Here is an 18,428-nt window from a genome sequence, read left to right on the forward strand (position 1 = left end):
TTTGGAAAGCATCTTCAGGGAGCTGGGACCAGAAACAACAAATGGCAGTTCCATACCTCAGTACACCACCTTACCATGCATTCAACCCGCCATCACCCATTGGTCTATCAAAGTCGTCACGTGATTCTACAGGGCCTGCGTCAGTATCCGAGAACACCCAAGCAGGAAGTTCTGGAGCCAAAACTAAGGACATACAATAGTCATGCAAGAGGTGAAGATATTTTATAGCGGTTTTTGAACACACAAATCAAATGAATAAATGACGGAACAACCAGGGACATAATCAAAATTCCTCAGCCGGCATACCTGACCTACTGTTAGTCACACCGAATACTGTGTTACCACTGGGAAATAATGTTACAAAAACATCCATAAAGTAAGAAAACTCAGCATAAATAATCAGGTATCAAAACAAAGACTGGATGAAGCATGCCATTGTTGTTGCTTCTGTGCAGTAGTTACCCTACTGGGCCTTGCCCTTGCTTAAAAGTATTCCTATGTTTTAATCCTAATGTTTTAATAGGGTTTGTCCTATACCACCACATCATTAGCAACACTTCACCTTGTCCCAAAATTGGAAACTATTAATCTAAATAAATAAATACAGATGCGAAGCGTGTAATATGTGATTTATGGTAGAGGAGCCATGACTCAGAAGAGGCGAAGCGTTGGGTCATGAAGTCCCTTCCCTCTCTCAATAATGGTAATAAACAGCATATTACACTCTGTGCATCTTCTTATAAGAGGCATCATATCATGACTTCTAGAGTTGTTTACGCATGCACAGGGAGGCTAGAAGTATTGTTTCTCATATCAAATTCATTTTGAGTAGGGTGAGTGCACGTTTATTTGTACCGTCGCTCAAAATATTGTGTTACTGTGGCACATTTGTTTTTAATGAGCAGAATATCTTATATTTGTGCAATTCATATTCCAACATAAACTATATACTATGTGTTGGTGATTTTACTGCACAAAATGCAGTGGTATAGAACCCTTATTTCAGAGGGAATCATGAAATGTGTCAAATATTTCAATGTTGCCTCTGAAATACATTTCATAATTATGGCAGCGATTAAAACATTCTGTAAAGCTTTAACACTGGCACGACTACTAGGATTATGCGGCACTGAGGACCAAATTATATGGCAATTTTTTTTCTAAAGTATGCAGTACAAATGCAAATTATGCCGCACATTCTCGGACAGTATTATTTTTAGCCATTTGCACGCCACTGCCCGTTGTTTGATTAAAGTGTATTCAAGAAAAGTAAAGATAGCCTACACATTCTAATGCTATGACCAGTTGCGGCTGCTACCAGGAAAGGGCGTTGGGGGGGGGGGGGGCGCACGGAGCTGAGGGCAGTTACATTTAAAAAAAAAAAAAAAAAAAACTTCCCTGCCCCTCCGTGATGCGCTGCTCCTCTCCAGCTGCCTGATCTTCTCTCCCCAGCCAATAATAAGGGTTCTTTCATGCTGTTACACAGCATGAAAGAAGTGCTGCGATTGGCCTGAGCGGGCAGAAATGCCGCTCAGTGGGAGAGTGGGGCACTGCACTTGGTCGCCACCCGAGTTTCTAAGGGTGCATGTCAGTTTGGCCGGCCTTCGACAGCTGGCCAAACTGACATGAGCACTTAGAAGCGCACATACCACTACTCCTACACTTGGCATGGATGAGGCTGGCCCGGCCCCACCCCACAAAGGAGAAAAAATAAAGAGATAATAAACATACTTTTATTTTCCCTTTATTTTTCTGCTTTTCGTCAGTGTGGCGACGCTCCTCTGCCGTAGCAGAGCGGCCATCACTGGTTATGACTTAACTCATATGTGAAAATTTTTACCCACAACAGTATGAAAGTGGTTAAACACATGCAGTAAGGTAAAATCACACTAAACAGGCCTCATGAATATTACACAGTGTTTTCCATGTGGAAAGTCACAGTGACATGCAATCTCTGAGGCGGAAGACTGATTTTCTCGTGCCATCTTCACTGTACTTTAGAAGTAATTAATGTGCGAGTATTACCACACTTATTCAAAATTACGTGTTATTGTGCTACATTTGTTTGCCCTGGCTTAACATATTTTATATATGTACGCAATGCAAATTCCAAAAGAAATATAAATACATTATTATCTTACAGAACGATTTATTAACTTAGCAGAGGGAAAACGCTAGTCTGCCAACAGTCAGGATAGGATGCCTCTTCAAAATGATTGATTAGATATCACTACAAACATGTAATCACTTTTATCCTGGGTAAATCCTTTTGTCTTAATCAATACACGTGAATAGTCGGCAGGACTACAAACAGATATGCAGATGTGCATTACGCTACTGTGTATGCTTTTTCTTTACCATTGTTGAGTGAGGGGCGTGGAATCAGGACCCAATCGAGGTTCTCCCCTTTGTGAGGAATGGACCCAGCCAATAAACAGCCACGGTACATTACACTCTGTACATCCGTAAATAATTATTGATTTGGCTTACTAGGCATTGCCTATTTTTGCATGAACATCCGAGATTTTAAAACCTGTAATTCACAGAAATGATAAATATGAAATATATCGAAATGTTAAATGTATAAATTATTTTTTCACAGGCAGAGCAGGCCAATGAGGACAGAATTTGTGATTGCTGCTTTCAAGTTATAATATGCTGGCCCACAGTTTAAAAAGCATACATAAAGGCAACAAGTTTGGCTTTTCTTGTACCGAGAGGCCGCAAGATGTTTTTATTCAAGTAGCCTTCAGGTCTGGGAACACCTCGCTAATCTACAGAGGTAGTCCTCTAATTCTTCACACAAGAGCACGTGAAACTGACCCTGTAAGCACTTCATTTTCTGCCAGTAGAGGGGATGAGCAAATGATTCAACACTTCACTACGCATGATCAGAGGCCCGGGATGCTTGCGATCTACTCCAGTCATACAACTTCAGCAGTTCACACAGAGTTCTCCAGTGGGCCTTCGAACTGCAGAAACATGGCTGCAGATCATCAGGTGTGCAGAGCCCATGACTGGGATGTCATGAATCTGCCACTGGTTGCAGAAGCCAACCGTCTACACCTCAAGAAACTCCTGGAAAGAGAACTCTTTAAACTTCTGTTGAAGACACCCGAGTAAAAGAGTTGTGAATGAGGGCTACCGTATTCGGGTGTATATACCCTATATCCGATTGGACTCGGACCTACCTTACCCTCTACAGTAGACCTCAGCCTCTCCGCCAACCCATCTCATGCCTGCAGTAGCCACATGCCAATATGTAGCGCTTTAAAAAAACGGCAAGCAAGTAAGTAAATGTATAGATTCACAGAAATTACCAATATAAGCTGACACCCATGCCCACAGATCCACAAACCTACGGGAATCAATACCAACAGAAATGTGGGAGGGTATGTATACAGCCCAAAAATAAAGAAGCAGCGATGCCAACAGACATATGGGCATCCATATGCACAGAACTTATAGTTACACAGAGCAGCAAGCAAAGGCACAAAAACAACACGAATACCATCACCCACATTGCAGAGAGGCACTTACTCACACACAGCCTCAGCCGCAGACAGTAAAGGCACAACTACAGAGGGCAGACTTACAAGGGTATGTAATGGAGGATGGGCTAGGAACCGGATGTACTGACTGATGCACAGGTCAAATCTAGCTGGATGAACAGTTTTTCTGGGGTGATACATTTATATATTACCGCCTCTGCGGAAGTGGAGAAAGAAGAGGAATGTCGAGGCCAATAAAATCTGTGGTCTAGCTTTCGAGAAATCAATTTTTCAGTACATCGAGACGCGCATAAAGGGATCAGGCACACGTGCGCAAGCAGACAGCACAGGGACACCTATACAAAGGCACACACCATACACAGATAGTCACAGGTAACTCAAATATATATGGACATTGTGAGTGGAAATAAGTCATGGAAATAAAAGTCTTACGGGCATCCAGAATATTAAGAGAAGCCAGGAGGCATACAAGTACCATTTCACAAAAAATGGTGGGATGGCATTAATACCCGCAAGACACAATCAGTTGCTTTGTCTCCGATGTCGCAGTCATCACATAAGAACCAGTACAAGCCCTTAACGTCTTAGTATAACCCGGTTGTTTGCCCCGTTTTGGCTCTGGAAGGTAACCGGGAGTGCTGGACTCTGAGCTTGAAACGTCGACAGCAGTGATGGTCATGGATTCGGCAGCTGTACAAAGCACACTTACCAACTAGTTATGGAAAAGCGGTTTATGATTTTCAGAAGACGGCTACTGCTAAGTGGACACCGTGATCCAGATACCAGCAGGGATACCCCAAAAGTAAGCCTCGGTCAAATATTTTGGGATCAAGTTGTTTTGACAATGTGCCTTTGACTGTACTGGCTTTGAGGAGCTAAGAAGTTAGTAACTCATCCTCTACACTCCAGATTGCTCCACATACTTATTTCAAAGGCTCCGTTCACCATTCATTTGTTAGGTTTGCTCTCCAGCTTCACTCTGAGGCCTGTCTTGGATGCTGAAGGAGGCTGCAAATCCTTGCATGGCTGCTGAAGCCAACAACGCAGGGGTTGCAGAGATATGTGGAGTTGGATGGTGTCCATCACAGCAAGAGAGACCACTTTCACTGGTTCCCCCACAAAGTGACATTCATCTGTCACAGATAAGGGGATCGCTTGCTGAGCTCACCAAGCAAATGAGCCCCAGACCACTTTAGCTGTTTCCTCTCGCTCCATTCTGGAGTCATTAGGCAAGCGGCTTTGACAAACCTTCCTCTCTTCAATGCCTTCAGAGGAGATGGGGCCAGCCGACCAAATACAGGAATGTGTTGGGAGGTGATCCCAACATGTCCATGTTGCACACCACTAATGTTCAGGGACATCAGTTCTCCCATTGGTCAGATAGAACTGTCCCCTGTAAACAGACATCCTAAATTCATAAAGCAAAACAATCCAGCTTGAAAAAATCCCTCTTGGTGCCAAAGATTCTCAAATACTTTAACACTGCTAAAAAACATTTTAAAAGTAATTTACTCAAAATCTAAAATCATAATATTTAGAATGGAAGTTGCAATATTTTGAGGGGACTTAAGGGTCAATTTTAAAAAGTACCTTGGTAGAAGGTTTCATTTGCAGCTTGCCAGATGCTCTCTGATGAAGGAATGGATTATTTAGGTCAATCCAACATGGCAAATTTAATAAGATTTGAGAGTGGGCGCGAATGACTAGGGCTGATGGTATGGAGCCAAACGCCACACAGGTGAAGATTATATTAGTCTGTGAAATGTTCCATACCAGGCAAGGATTCCTGCAGTATCTCATCACAACATCACAGTTTGACACATGCAGGTCAGAAGGGGATTGATTTTTAATATCACTACTGGAGTTTATCTCTTGCTTCGTTTTTCAATTTAATTATTCTTACTCATGGGGACCAGGAACCACCTAAATATTTTCTTTACAAACCTCGGGAATGACATGAAGATCAACAATTTATATTCTGCAATTACAGCTGAAATTTGGAGTTCTTCCCATTTTGCTCAAGACCAGTTAATGAAACCGGTATCTGTGCAGATACTGTTTTTCTCTGGTGGAAGGGCATGTTAAGGGAGTTGCCAAAAATCAATATTATCCTTAGGTCATACACAGAAGATGCTGGACCTATCCTGTTTACGTGTCAACTTTGTAATTATAAGAATCGAAGGCTCCAACCACTGGAAATGAGTTTTGCAAGTGCCTGGGGCGCCTCTGCTACTACTTCTTCTATTTTAAGGAGAGTGTTGCACTATCTCTGCGAGGCTCGTCGACGTTCTATTTCCATTACTTGTGACATGGGCGAGATCCGAGTAGGCCTTCCCCTTCCCCTACGACTTAAAACGGTGCGAGCTAATGACGTTCTTGGGGGGCAGAGGGGTACATGGACAACTGGAAAGACGGAAACCCAAAACCTGGGCGGATGAGAAACCAGAAGGAGTGAAAAGCCGCCCAGGGTGAGTGAGCAGGATAAGTGAAGAAATAAACGCAACACGACGGTATGGCGGAATGCAGCTCAGTCATGACATGCAGTCTACCCCGGTGCATTCCACGGCAGGGCGATCAAATGTACAGCCCGGCATCCTAGCTATGTGCAGCCTGTACAGCGCCTCTGTAGAAGCGGTATGAAATGACACGTGGGCCTCTTGCTGTTGGAGAACTTCCCAAAAACATTTTACAAGTCCTGCTCATCTTTTGAGGTATTTGGCACAAGCATCGGGGTCATTTGGGAGTTCTTAAGGACATAGGGCTATCTGTTTTTGTTTACTGAAGGCACTATCTGATCGTCCACGCTATATCCTCAGTTGGTCACTCTACCATAACGAAAAAGAAGTACGCCATGCTTCCCAGTCGTGATTAGTAAGTTTACGATACACACTGCCGGTACTGCAGGCAACCCAATATTCACTTCCGTAACCCTCCTGTGCCTCGTGCCGTTCATTGGACCATCACCAAAACAGTGAGGCTGGTGGGCAAGCTCTGGGTATCTACCCTCTTACAATCCCCGGAGCCAAGATGGCGCGCATCAGAATAGAAGCCACATGTTTGCATTTGATACGGAGGCCCTTGAAGATCACAAGCATAGCGAGACGGAAAAAATAACTGGATAATTCTTAAAGTACATTTGATACATACAGATCCACATGCTTTAGGCATTCTTTTCTTTAGCTGTCCTCCATTTTACATGGTATTTCACACAAACTTAAGATCCCTCACTTATCTTTGCCATCGACAGGACAAATGCACTCGTGCTCACAGGGATAGGTAAGCTCTACCAGTTGCCGCCAAATGCCACGGCTTGATTGGTATGCATGAAATAAACGTTCCAGGGTGAGATCACAACCCGGAAGTAGGCCCGATTCTAGCCATACTATGGTCCTGTCTCCTCAAGTCCATACCTAGATTTGATACAGGAATCCTTCACTGTGTCTACTGCAAAACAGGATGACAATGCTACGATTCATACATATTTTGTTTCCCAATTATCTCGCCATTATACCCATGATTATCAATATTTTATGTAGCGCCAGTTGGCCCTCAGATTGATATTAAAATACTCAGCATTACTCAGTCTTAAATCAGCTTTGAAAGCACGACATGGCAAAGCCTAAAATTCAAGATTCGACCCATGACTAGCAGACTACACACGGATCTATGCACTGCTCACATTAAACCACTGAACTGCATGCCAACTATGCTTGTCTACAGATAATTACTTTTTGTGAGACTAGAGACCACCTTTGCTCACCCTCATACAAAAGGCTTCATCATCTATGCAAGAAAGTAACATTGTCTGTTTTATTGACGAAATTCCTACCAAGAAATAGCAACAATTTGACTTTTCCCCCTTAAGGAAATGCCAACGAATCCTCCAAATACTCCTTTCCAGACTACTTTCGAAAACAACAACAATTTAGAACCCATTCACTGAAGACAGATCCTAACATGATCACACGATTTCCAGTGTCTAGCACATCATGCCCAACCACAAAGGCTGATAAAACTGAATTGCACTGTACAAAAGTAAATAAACATCTTGTTTTCACAGCTGTAGAAAAGCTACAACACACCATTAATTAACAAAATGATTGAGCACAAAAAAAGTGATTTACTTGCTTATTATTTGTCTCCTTGTGTGTGCTTTACTTCCTCTTTTTGTGCTTGTTCCTCCCCTGAAACATGGCGCATTACTTGTGCCTTTCTACAGCTCTCTTTTGAAGCATTACTTTTTTTCCTTTTGGTTAAGCACTCTACAAAAGTGCATGTGTTTTCCAGCTGTTTCCCTCATGTACTGCTCTTCCTCCCTCCCCCACACTGTGTCTCTATCTCAAGCCCATGCGCTTATCTCAACAGTTCCACATTCCTCTCTTTGACGCATGTCTTTCTTTTCCTCCTGCGCCACGTTCCTCCCTCACCCCTATAGCTTCCCCCACCTTCTTTGTTAATTCCACCATCAGCCCTCCATGTTGCTTTGCCCTGTATTGCTTCCTCCCTTCCTCACCTGTACCCTCTGTGTTGCTTCCCACCACTTAATCCTCAAAAAATGAAAAGGACAAAAAACAGTGCATTTTGAAGCTACTTTTTTCAAATTTTCCGATTCAACTAAGATCTGTAAATAACAAGAAAAATTGCCTGCAACGTAGCGTTGCTGAAAGTCACTGTCAAAGCCAATGGGTCCCAAAGATGAGACCTACTGACTTAGCCAATATTTGTTTGTATCAGATTTTAAGAAATTATTACATTTAAAACCACCTACAAGGTTATGGTAAACTTTAATTACAAGTAGAAGATACAATATGTAGCAGAAATAAAACGTGACTAAATTACGGAACTGCTCCATCCAGCAATAACAGGGAAATGCGAATTGTATTTTAATCCATGCGAGATGGAGGAGCGGAGTTTAAATCCATTGCAATACACACCGAGGCAAAATATTGGCTAATTTCGGTGCTCTGACAATCTTTATTGCATTAATTCTAGGCCTGCAAACCAGGCCCCTTTTCAAAGGAATCTAACTATACCAAAAAAATCAAAGATATCGTGGAGCACATTATTTTTGATGACAATAAATGTTTTTATTACAAACTTCCATAATCGGACAAAAAACAAAACAAAAAAAAAACTGCTAACTGGAGAAATAAAAAACACCATGAAAAAGACCAAAAGCATATATTAAGAATGTTATCATTTATATATTGCAGACAGTCTGGTGGCTGCAACGTGGGTGTGCCACATGACAGTCCAATCTTCCCACGAGGCAATAACATAACATGTCAAGAATGGTGCATCACACAGAAATGGGCTACATGTCGGTCCTAAGTTGAGTATTAAAAAATGTATACTTAACTCAAAAAACTCAGTTGCTGTACCCTTTCACCCCACATACAGGGAGTGTAGAATTATTAGGCAAATGAGTATTTTGACCACATCATCCTCTTTATGCATGTTGTCTTACTCCAAGCTGTATAGGCTCGAAAGCCTACTACCAATTAAGCATATTAGGTGATGTGCATCTCTGTAATGAGAAGGGGTGTGGTCTAATGACATCAACACCCTATATCAGGTGTGCATAATTATTAGGCAACTTCCTTTCCTTTGGCAAAATGGGTCAAAAGAAGGACTTGACAGGCTCAGAAAAGTCAAAAATAGTGAGATATCTTGCAGAGGGATGCATCACTCTTAAAATAGCAAAGCTTCTGAAGCGTGATCATCGAACAATCAAGCGTTTCATTCAAAATAGTCAACAGGGTCGCAAGAAGAGTGTGGAAAAACCAAGGCGGAAAATAACTGCCCATGAACTGAGAAAAGTCAAGCGTGCAGCTGCCACGATGCCACTTGCCACCAGTTTGGCCATATTTCAGAGCTGCAACATCACTGGAGTGCCCAAAAGCACAAGGTGTGCAACACTCAGAGACATGGCCAAGGTAAGAAAGGCTGAAAGACGACCACCACTGAACAAGACACACAAGCTGAAACGTCAAGACTGGGCCAAGAAATATCTCAAGACTGATTTTTCTAAGGTTTTATGGACTGATGAAATGAGAGTGAGTCTTGATGGGCCAGATGGATGGGCCCGTGGCTGGATTGGTAAAGGGCAGAGAGCTCCAGTCCGACTCAGACGCCAGCAAGGTGGAGGTGGAGTACTGGTTTGGGCTGGTATCATCAAAGATGAGCTTGTGGGGCCTTTTCGGGTTGAGGATGGAGTCAAGCTCAACTCCCAGTCCTACTGCCAGTTCCTGGAAGACACCTTCTTCAAGCAGTGGTACAGGAAGAAGTCTGCATCCTTCAAGAAAAACATGATTTTCATGCAGGACAATGCTCCATCACACGCGTCCAAGTACTCCACAGCGTGGCTGGCAAGAAAGGGTATAAAAGAAGGAAATCTAATGACATGGCCTCCTTGTTCACCTGATCTGAACCCCATTGAGAACCTGTGGTCCATCATCAAATGTGAGATTTACAAGGAGGGAAAACAGTACACCTCTCTGAACAGTGTCTGGGAGGCTGTGGTTGCTGCTGCACGCAATGTTGATGGTGAACAGATCAAAACACTGACAGAATCCATGGATGGCAGGCTTTTGAGTGTCCTTGCAAAGAAAGGTGGCTATATTGGTCACTGATTTGTTTTTGAATGTCAGAAATGTATATTTGTGAATGTTGAGATGTTATATTGGTTTCACTGGTAATAATAAATAATTGAAATGGGTATATATTTTTTTTTTGTTAAGTTGCCTAATAATTATGCACAGTAATAGTCACCTGCACACACAGATATCCCCCTAATATAGCTAAAACTAAAAACAAACTAAAAACTACTTCCAAACATATTCAGCTTTGATATTAATGAGTTTTTTGGGTTCATTGAGAACATGGTTGTTGTTCAATAATAAAATTAATCCTCAAAAATACAACTTGCCTAATAATTCTGCACTCCCTGTATACACAAATGATCGACTGACCAGCACTTTGTGCTGCCCAGTCAACTGCACTCCACACTTAATAATACGTTTTAAGGCACACTTTATCAGAGATCTTGATTTTCTAAACAAATTTGCTACATTTGAACGTGAAGTGTGTAAATTAATTAGAAAAACTGTAGCTAAAGCCAGCTCCAAAGCAGAAAAAGTCATTGAATTTAAATGATATGGGCTAATCCAACTGCATCCCCTCACAAATGTTTTGTTAGTGAGATACAGCATCAGTGGAGGCATCACGGATACCGAGTCCCTCAGATGTTCTAAGATCACAAAACTTGGATCCACTATGTAATTTTTGTGTCTGTCTTCTTCTCAAGGTCTTTTGGAAGCAGTGCTCAGTTTGAACCACTGGTTGTAGGTGGGGGGCACTGGCTTCTATTTTTGTGGCTTGGAATTTACATTCCAGGATCAGTCTTTGATCTGGTGCAACTCTAAAGGGAGCACTGTGAGGGAGTGAGGTTGTCCGGATGAGGAATACTCAAACCTAGAAGTGAAGAAGCATTTTGAAAGAAGATATAGGGCACACTAGGACAAATGGAAAAAGAGGAAAGCACTTTAGAGCAAGCAAAACATGACAGTTCACTCAAAATCATCTCCACAAAAGCAGCTGACGTCAGCTCAAGGATCATAACAGTGAAGTGCGCTGACTCACTCCTGGGAGCCTTTTCTGAGAAAACTGAAGAAAGCTGACAGCAACACCGAGAAGTTTTCGTTGGACTGGACGTTTAAAAGACAAAACAGTTTTTTCCAACTAAGCAACCTAGTTTCCACTGACACCACTGCTATTTTCTAAAAGCTGGAAAGATCAATGTCGAAAATCAGGCTTTGGATGACCAATGTAGTCCCAAGCCAAGGATCCCAAGAAAAGACACCTCTTGTGATGTCAAGAGGCAAAGTTGCTGGTGCCAGTAAACTGGTGTATGCTGGTGTGGTGCGACAACAGAGTTCAGATTCATACAATCAAGGTCACAGACTGTCATCCTGCAGTTACAATGAAGACTGTATTAAAGATCATCGCTGGTAAATTCCTTTCCACACCAATGTTGATTTACACAGAGTGGAATTGATAGAAAGTGTGAGCACTGACTTACGCCAACATCCTACCACATATTTTCAAAGAAAATCTAGGGTCACCCACCCCTAATTTACCTCAAAACATGTTTCTAGTATACATCTCCGCTCACTCAGAGTCCAGATGACCATGCAGCTTCCAGGTCATGCACAGGTGCAGTGTCAAATTCTAGACAACAGCACAACTCTAGTTGTTACACATGGCTGCTACACAACCCACGGCTCACTTAGTCCTCGTGACACACATTATTCTATCTATCGCACTGTCACAGCGTAACATACTACCTATTGGAAAAGTGCTTCAGCACCTTGTTAGGGGTAGGAAGCACTTTAGAAATAGCTCTGTAAGGGGGCATGACAGGTATGAACAGCACAGTTCGCTTGCCTTCAGGTTGATGGCAGTGCACAAAGAGACTCATGTCCAACTCATCAAATAGACAGGTCTTAAAAAAAAATCTGACTGTTGTTGGTTCAAAATGGAGGTGGAAACATTTATAAAAAATAAAATAAAAAAAGGAAAATCAGGATTTTCAACTACTGACATTTCAAATTAGCACAGTAGGTGCACAACGTAGTGTCAACCATCCATCAAGGCAGAGGAATTACAAATGTATGTCCCAGGAACATTAATCACCAAAATCGGAGTGTACTTGTAAGTAATTTCAAGTTTTGTTTTTTAATTACATCTTTTTCGTTAAGCCTTGGAAGAACATAACTACAGGCCCACATTGCAATCCGGACACAATAGGAGATAAAACCACAGCAGCAAAATAATGACTACGTCAGCCGACAATGTGCAAATGTTGTTTTTATTCTGTTAAAATGGTTGTCTGGCTGATTTTGAGAATATCCACGTGTTTATTTTTTTTATTAGGAAACACGAAGCTCTCACTCCAGCAAAAATATAGCGAACCCCGAGTCGCCGCTGTGTAAATGCGAGACTTCCAAGTGTCCATCGGTGACAAATGAACTCACTATTTGGCAAAGAACTACAGCTCTGGAGGCCGGTGGCCTCTTTCTCTGGATTCAACTGGGGCTTTGCAGCCACACCAGAATGGAGTGTCCGAGTTTCCTTGTAGAGCGCACACTGCTGTAGATCGCCAAGCACTAGATTGTACAACTAGACTTCTTGGAGTATGCTACACTGACAGCACCAAAGCTGCCTAGCGCTGCCCAATTCCCACAAGTCCACCAGAGCTCAGTCTGTCCTTCCTCAGTTCTTGGCCTGACTGCTGGCACAGAAACCCGCTGTGCCGCCTTGTAATAAATACGGGTGGGGGGGGTGGGAGGAAGAGTATGTAAAAAGAAGTGCCACGCGTAAAAAATGGTGGACTGCAAAATCAGAATAATAAAAAGATAAGCTAAACGAGCATTGGCAAAGACAACAGGTCTGGCACTTGGAAGTGTACTTTTTATGTGTTTATTTTGCAAACATCTGTAATGTGCAAAAAAAGACAAAATAAAGGAGTGTCCCGGCAGTCCATCCCAGTTACATCAGCCCTATCACTAAAGTGCACTCGTTTTTAGGTGTGTGCACATGTGATCAGGAGAAATGGGGGTCACAGAGGGGGAAGCCAATGGATGGTAGTGATCTTACCTACTGCTATAAGCTGCATGCTTTGGTGGGCAGAAGCACAATGCAATGCACACTTGAACAGACCTATGGATGAAGATGGCTAGCTCATAGCCCCTGTATGTATGTAAGTATATATTTGTTTTTACTATTTTTTTAAAGGATGAGTTAATCACAGAGTTAAAGCAGTCTTTAAGCCAGACGTACAAAAAAAGTGATTATGAATAATTGTAAGCTATCATTCAAGAACAGTTATTGAGCACACTGATGCTAGTTTGTGGAACGTACTGTTTCTCTAACTTCTTAACATAAAATAGCTTCTTAGCATATATTTTGTTCTAGAGGCACATATTCCTTGTTAACGTAAACCTTAACTCGATCGCTCGCCCCACAACACTTGGTTCAGTGTGCTGTCGCTCCACGTTATCAGCTGAAGGAACCACCCCATTTGCAAGTCAATGACCCCGGGGAGAGCAGCTATGGGTGAGTACATTTCTACATCATGATCCCTAGTTGTCCCCCCCCCCCCAAAAAAAAAAAAAACACCAATTAGGAGGGCACACCATATTTCCAGAGCATGCTCTGACCACTCCTGCAGCAGTAAAAAAAATATAGTTATTCATTTCCAGTTAAGATTTTCGTGAAAAAAATGCAATTTGCAAATAATCATCCCAGTACGTTTATGCCAGCTCCCAACATTTTTCAGTTACAGGATTTTAAGACCCAAGGTCGCCAGCTAGCGAATGGTTTACTCTCCTTTGACATTGCTGCACGCTTGGGATGACCTCGGTGCATGGTATGACAATGCTTTGTCTTCAAATATATGAATCCGTCCTTTTTTAATTCGCCAGTACTTCCCATTTAAAAAAAAATGCTGACCCTCTGTGCCTTCCGAGTACGCGGCATGCGCCTAGAGAAAAAAAATGTAGGTGCGTCATGTACTTCAGATTTTCCCACCCCTTACTCCCCACGCCCCTCCCGCTGAGCCTGAGCTGTATGGCTTACTGCCCACCAGCACTGTCAAAAAAATAAACAACATGCAGCGAGCACGTGCCAATTCTACACACAGCCAACAGAAAATCCCCTTTTGTGCATGTGGGTTACCGCCTTTCCCCCTTAAAACACAGCTACAGCGTGTGAGCGTTTCTAGCGTGCACGGAACTGAAGCATGCTTATCAACATTTGGGAACACCCAATGGCAAGAACAGAAGAAAGGTGGGTGGATGCCACCTGGCCGTGAGTGAGCCCCAGTTAAGCAGGAAGTTCGAAAAAGAAAGCTCTCAAACATTAACGATATAGCTAAAAAAAAAGCAGTCAACCGTCACATCAGTGGGACTGGCATACAGACCACCAGTACACAGCTCAAGGCTTTCTCACACTCTTGGCATTCAACGTGAGTCTCACACCCTGGAGCAGTCGATATGAGTCACACTTTGTAGCACATTCACGCTTTGCGTTCATGAGTCTCGCACCTTGGCTTGGCGCAGTCAATGTCTTACGGGACCACTGACTTTAATGAATGTTTTTGCACAGCAACCACACATTTTCGGTTAAAACTAACTTCTGAGTCAACACTCAACTCCCCCAGGCCTAAGAACTGATGTCTTGCAAAAGAACAGTGTAGGAAAAATACAGAACACAAACAATACTTTCCAATTGCCACCAGCGTCCCAATAAAGAAACCCAGTCATTTATAGGACCGCTGCCCTGTAGCCTTACCTGGCGGCGGGGCCCCCGGGTACTGCTGGGGAGGGTATTGTGGATGCTGCTGTTGGTGGTGCTGATGAGGCGGGTGTTGCTGTTGTTGATGGTGGTGCTGTTGGTAGTGGTGGGGGCTCCCTGCCCCCTCTAGGCTTGCCCCCAGCTGGTAGTGGGGACCCCCATGGTGCTGCTGAACACCTGGTTGTAGGCTGAGCAGGAAACCGGAGCGGGACCGAGAGCGGGTCCGGGGGGGCTCCAGCAGGGGGAAGAGGAAGGGCGGCGAGGAGCCTGGCGAGAAGGAGTGGAAAAAGGACCCCGACGGGGGCGAGAAAGACGCACTGTCCTGCTGCGGGGGGAGAGGGGACTCGGGCGGCCGCAGACTGAGTTCCCTGCTCGCGGCCTGTCCGGGCTCCGGCCGGGGCGGCGGGGTGTGCTCCAGACCCGCCGCCCCCGGGGAGCCCCCGGTCTGCTGCTGCTTGGGGGAGTCCCTGCGGCGCGGCTCGGGGGGCGCCCCAGGGCGCAGACGGGGGTAAAGGCGCGGCTCGGGGGACTGCACGGAGTCCGCGATCGGCATCTCCCTGCCGCCGGAGGTGCCCGCCAGCCGAGCCCGGGGACGGAGTGTGGCAGTCGGGATCAGACCAGGCGCACTCCAGCGGCGCGGCGGGGGCGGGCGCCCTCTGCCTCGGGTCCCTCCCCTCGCCGAGCCTCCGCCCGGCAGAGGCAGTGCCTGGGACCGGCGCCTCTCTGGGGAGCGCCTTTGTGCCGGCGTCCGCCGCTTCCTTCGCCGCTCCGGGGCTGTGGCTGCCGAGGGTCCCGCTGCTGCCCCGGATCCTCCTCCGGCCCCGGCAGCGGCGCAGCATAAATTAGCAGCCGGGCGGGGACCTCCCAGCCGCCGCCTCCCCCACTTCCGCACCAGCCCCGCCGTCCCCTCCCAGCCCAGGGCAGGCTCCGCGCCCACGGAGGAGGGCGGCGGCACACCCCCGCTCCACGCCGACCCCAAACTTCACCCCCGGCCGTTCGCCCCTCTCTACTCTGCTGTGGGTTTTATTCTCACAAACTTAAAACCCAACGTTTGAGGTGACATGGAGGAGCGCCTCAGACACTGAAAGGTGTTGAGATACGTGGGCTGTGGGAGGCACGCACCTAAAAGGACCAATTGTTAAAGCCCGATCTGTCATAGGAGGTTCTCTTTTGTGTGTGCTAATTACAAAACTCCGTTTCAGAGGTGAGCAGCCCCCAATGCCGAAGCGGGACAGGAAGCCTCGTTCTTCAAGCAAATTCCCGGCACTTGGTCAAGCGGCACTCTCCAATACGCTGCTCCGGACTCAGTCTACCAGCTAGCGCGGTGCCCCTCTTCTGTGCCACTGGAACACACTGTTTCTCAGGTGCCAGATCACGACGCCCCACCTTTTTACACATCATTTAGACCTAGGGCAATTTTTTCTGTTTTTGGAAAGCTTCGTACCCACTTTTGTGTGCTAGCATTTTCAATTTTAAGAAAAACAAGCTATGTGACCGCGTTTCCAGGGCACCCCCATCCCAAATTAGCCTTGCGCTTTTGTGAGCGCAGGGCTCGCTTTGTAGGAATTACACCCCCCCTATCCTCTTTTGTTCTTTTGATAAACCCCAACGCACTTGTCAAATGTGGATGCGTAGTGCGTGCCAGCTTTAAGATGAGAACATGCGGGGGGGCGGGGTAAGTGGGGTGGAACAGGGGGAGCATTAAGGCAGGCGCTTGCAAGTGTGTCTAATGCCTGTTACCCCTGTGCATTTGCAAGAAAGTACCCCGCCGTTCTTAGATCAAATTATTGAAACAAATCAAAATAAACCCTTTTGTAGTACTGCATGGTTGAGCAGGGCCGCGGTGTTTCAAGGAAATCGTAAGCCAGCCATGAGCAGTCCAGAAAAGGACAGTGCGTCATTTGGGACAGAGATTGCAGGTAAGGCCCACCAGCACTTATTTTTTGGGACCCATAGCTAATTTTCATCAGACTCTGGCTCTGAACAAGAGAGAGAATGACAGAAATTAAGGAATATAAAGAAGGAAAAACAGCGACAATGTGAAAGACAGGGATGAAAAATAAGGGGGTCAAAATATCCTAAGGAAACTGGACCAGGACCCTGCAGGGACGTCCACCCAACCACACCAGGAACCTCACTGTTGACAGCAAGTTCTTCAATAAATGGATCATTGATGGTGCTAACCACACCGTTTCCACCAGAAACAAGACTCCTAAAAATGACACATGACCCAGCTGGTACACAAACAACCTCAGGGAGTCCAAGAGCCTCTGCAAACAACAGGAGCGAAAATGAAGACTCAACAAAAAACACCACTGCAAGATGCACATACAAAGCCACCCTCAATGTCTACCACCAACAACTACGAGACGCAAAGCCCCTCACTCTCAGAAGTCAATGCCCTATTGAAGAAACCAACAGTGGATCCCAGTAACCTCAGTAGCCAAAGACCCATCTCGTGCCTGGCTTTTCCAGCTAAAGACAAGAAGAAAGCCTTCAGTACCTAACTCGCAGAGCACCTAGAACTCCATGAACTCCTAGACAACTCACAATGTGGCTTTCACCCAGCCACAGCACAGAAACAGCCCTCATTGCAGCATCTACAAAGGCTTCAGGAACCAAAACCCTCCAGCACCCCTCACCACCACTGACCTAGCACCTCACCACAAACTGAACTCCTGGACCCCCATCACCAAAGAGGACACCCAAAGACTGATGAACTCCATCCACTCAGGAACACCCTCGGATCCGTGCCCTCATCAGATCTTCAACCTGGCCACTGCCACCATAGCACCGGAGCTCTGCCGAACCATCACCCACCCTTCAAAACCGCCACATTCCTCTCAGACTTGAAGTAGGCCGAAATCAGCCCGCTACTCACGAAACCCACGCCGACCCTAGGGAGCTGAAGTACTACAGACTCATCTCTCTGCTCCCTTTCCCAGCCAAGGTGGCAGAAAAGGCCGTCAACCAGCAGCTCACCAAATTCCTCGAGACACACGTATGCTAGACCAATCCCAATTGAATTCAGAAGCAACCACGGCACTGAAACCGCACTCTTAGTAACCACCAATGACATACGCATCATACTGGACCGCACAGGCACGGCCGCACTCATCCTCTTCAACCACTCTGCTGCATTTGACACTGTCTCCCAAGCCACCCTCTGCGACAGACTGCACGACGCCGGCATCTGAAATAAAGCTTTGAATTGGTTCAGGTCCCTCCTCACCGGAAGAACACAGAGAGTCAGACTACCATCGTTCACATCAGAACCCAAAGACACATGTTGCAGAGTGCCCCAAGGATCTTCACTCAGCCTGACGCTTTTCAACATCTATATGGCCCGCTTGCCAAGATCACCAAACAACATGGGCTAAACATAGTCTCCTACACCGACGACACCCAACTGATCCTCTCCCTGTTCAACGACTCTGCTCAGGCCAAGAGAAATTTCAACAGTGGGATGAGACCAGTCACTACCTGAATGGAGGCCAGCTACCTCAAGCTCCACGTGGACAAGACAGAGATCCTTGTAATCTCCTCCTTCTCTTCTGCCTT

General features: G+C 45.3%; 1 protein-coding gene across 1 annotated transcript in view; it reads right to left on the reverse strand.

The window, feature by feature from the left end:
- Positions 1–15,835, reverse strand: part of RNF38 (ring finger protein 38) — a 724,979-nt gene extending 709,144 nt beyond the window's left edge. Inside the window, exon 1 of the mRNA XM_069237710.1 lies at positions 14,865–15,835. Coding sequence (XP_069093811.1) covers positions 14,865–15,420 — 556 coding nt within the window. The 5' untranslated portion in view covers positions 15,421–15,835. The remainder of the gene's footprint in view (positions 1–14,864) is intronic.
- Positions 15,836–18,428: the final 2,593 nt, after the last annotated feature.

The sequence above is a fragment of the Pleurodeles waltl genome, chromosome 1_2 (assembly GCF_031143425.1).
Source record: "Pleurodeles waltl isolate 20211129_DDA chromosome 1_2, aPleWal1.hap1.20221129, whole genome shotgun sequence".
Lineage (NCBI taxonomy): Eukaryota > Metazoa > Chordata > Amphibia > Caudata > Salamandridae > Pleurodeles > Pleurodeles waltl.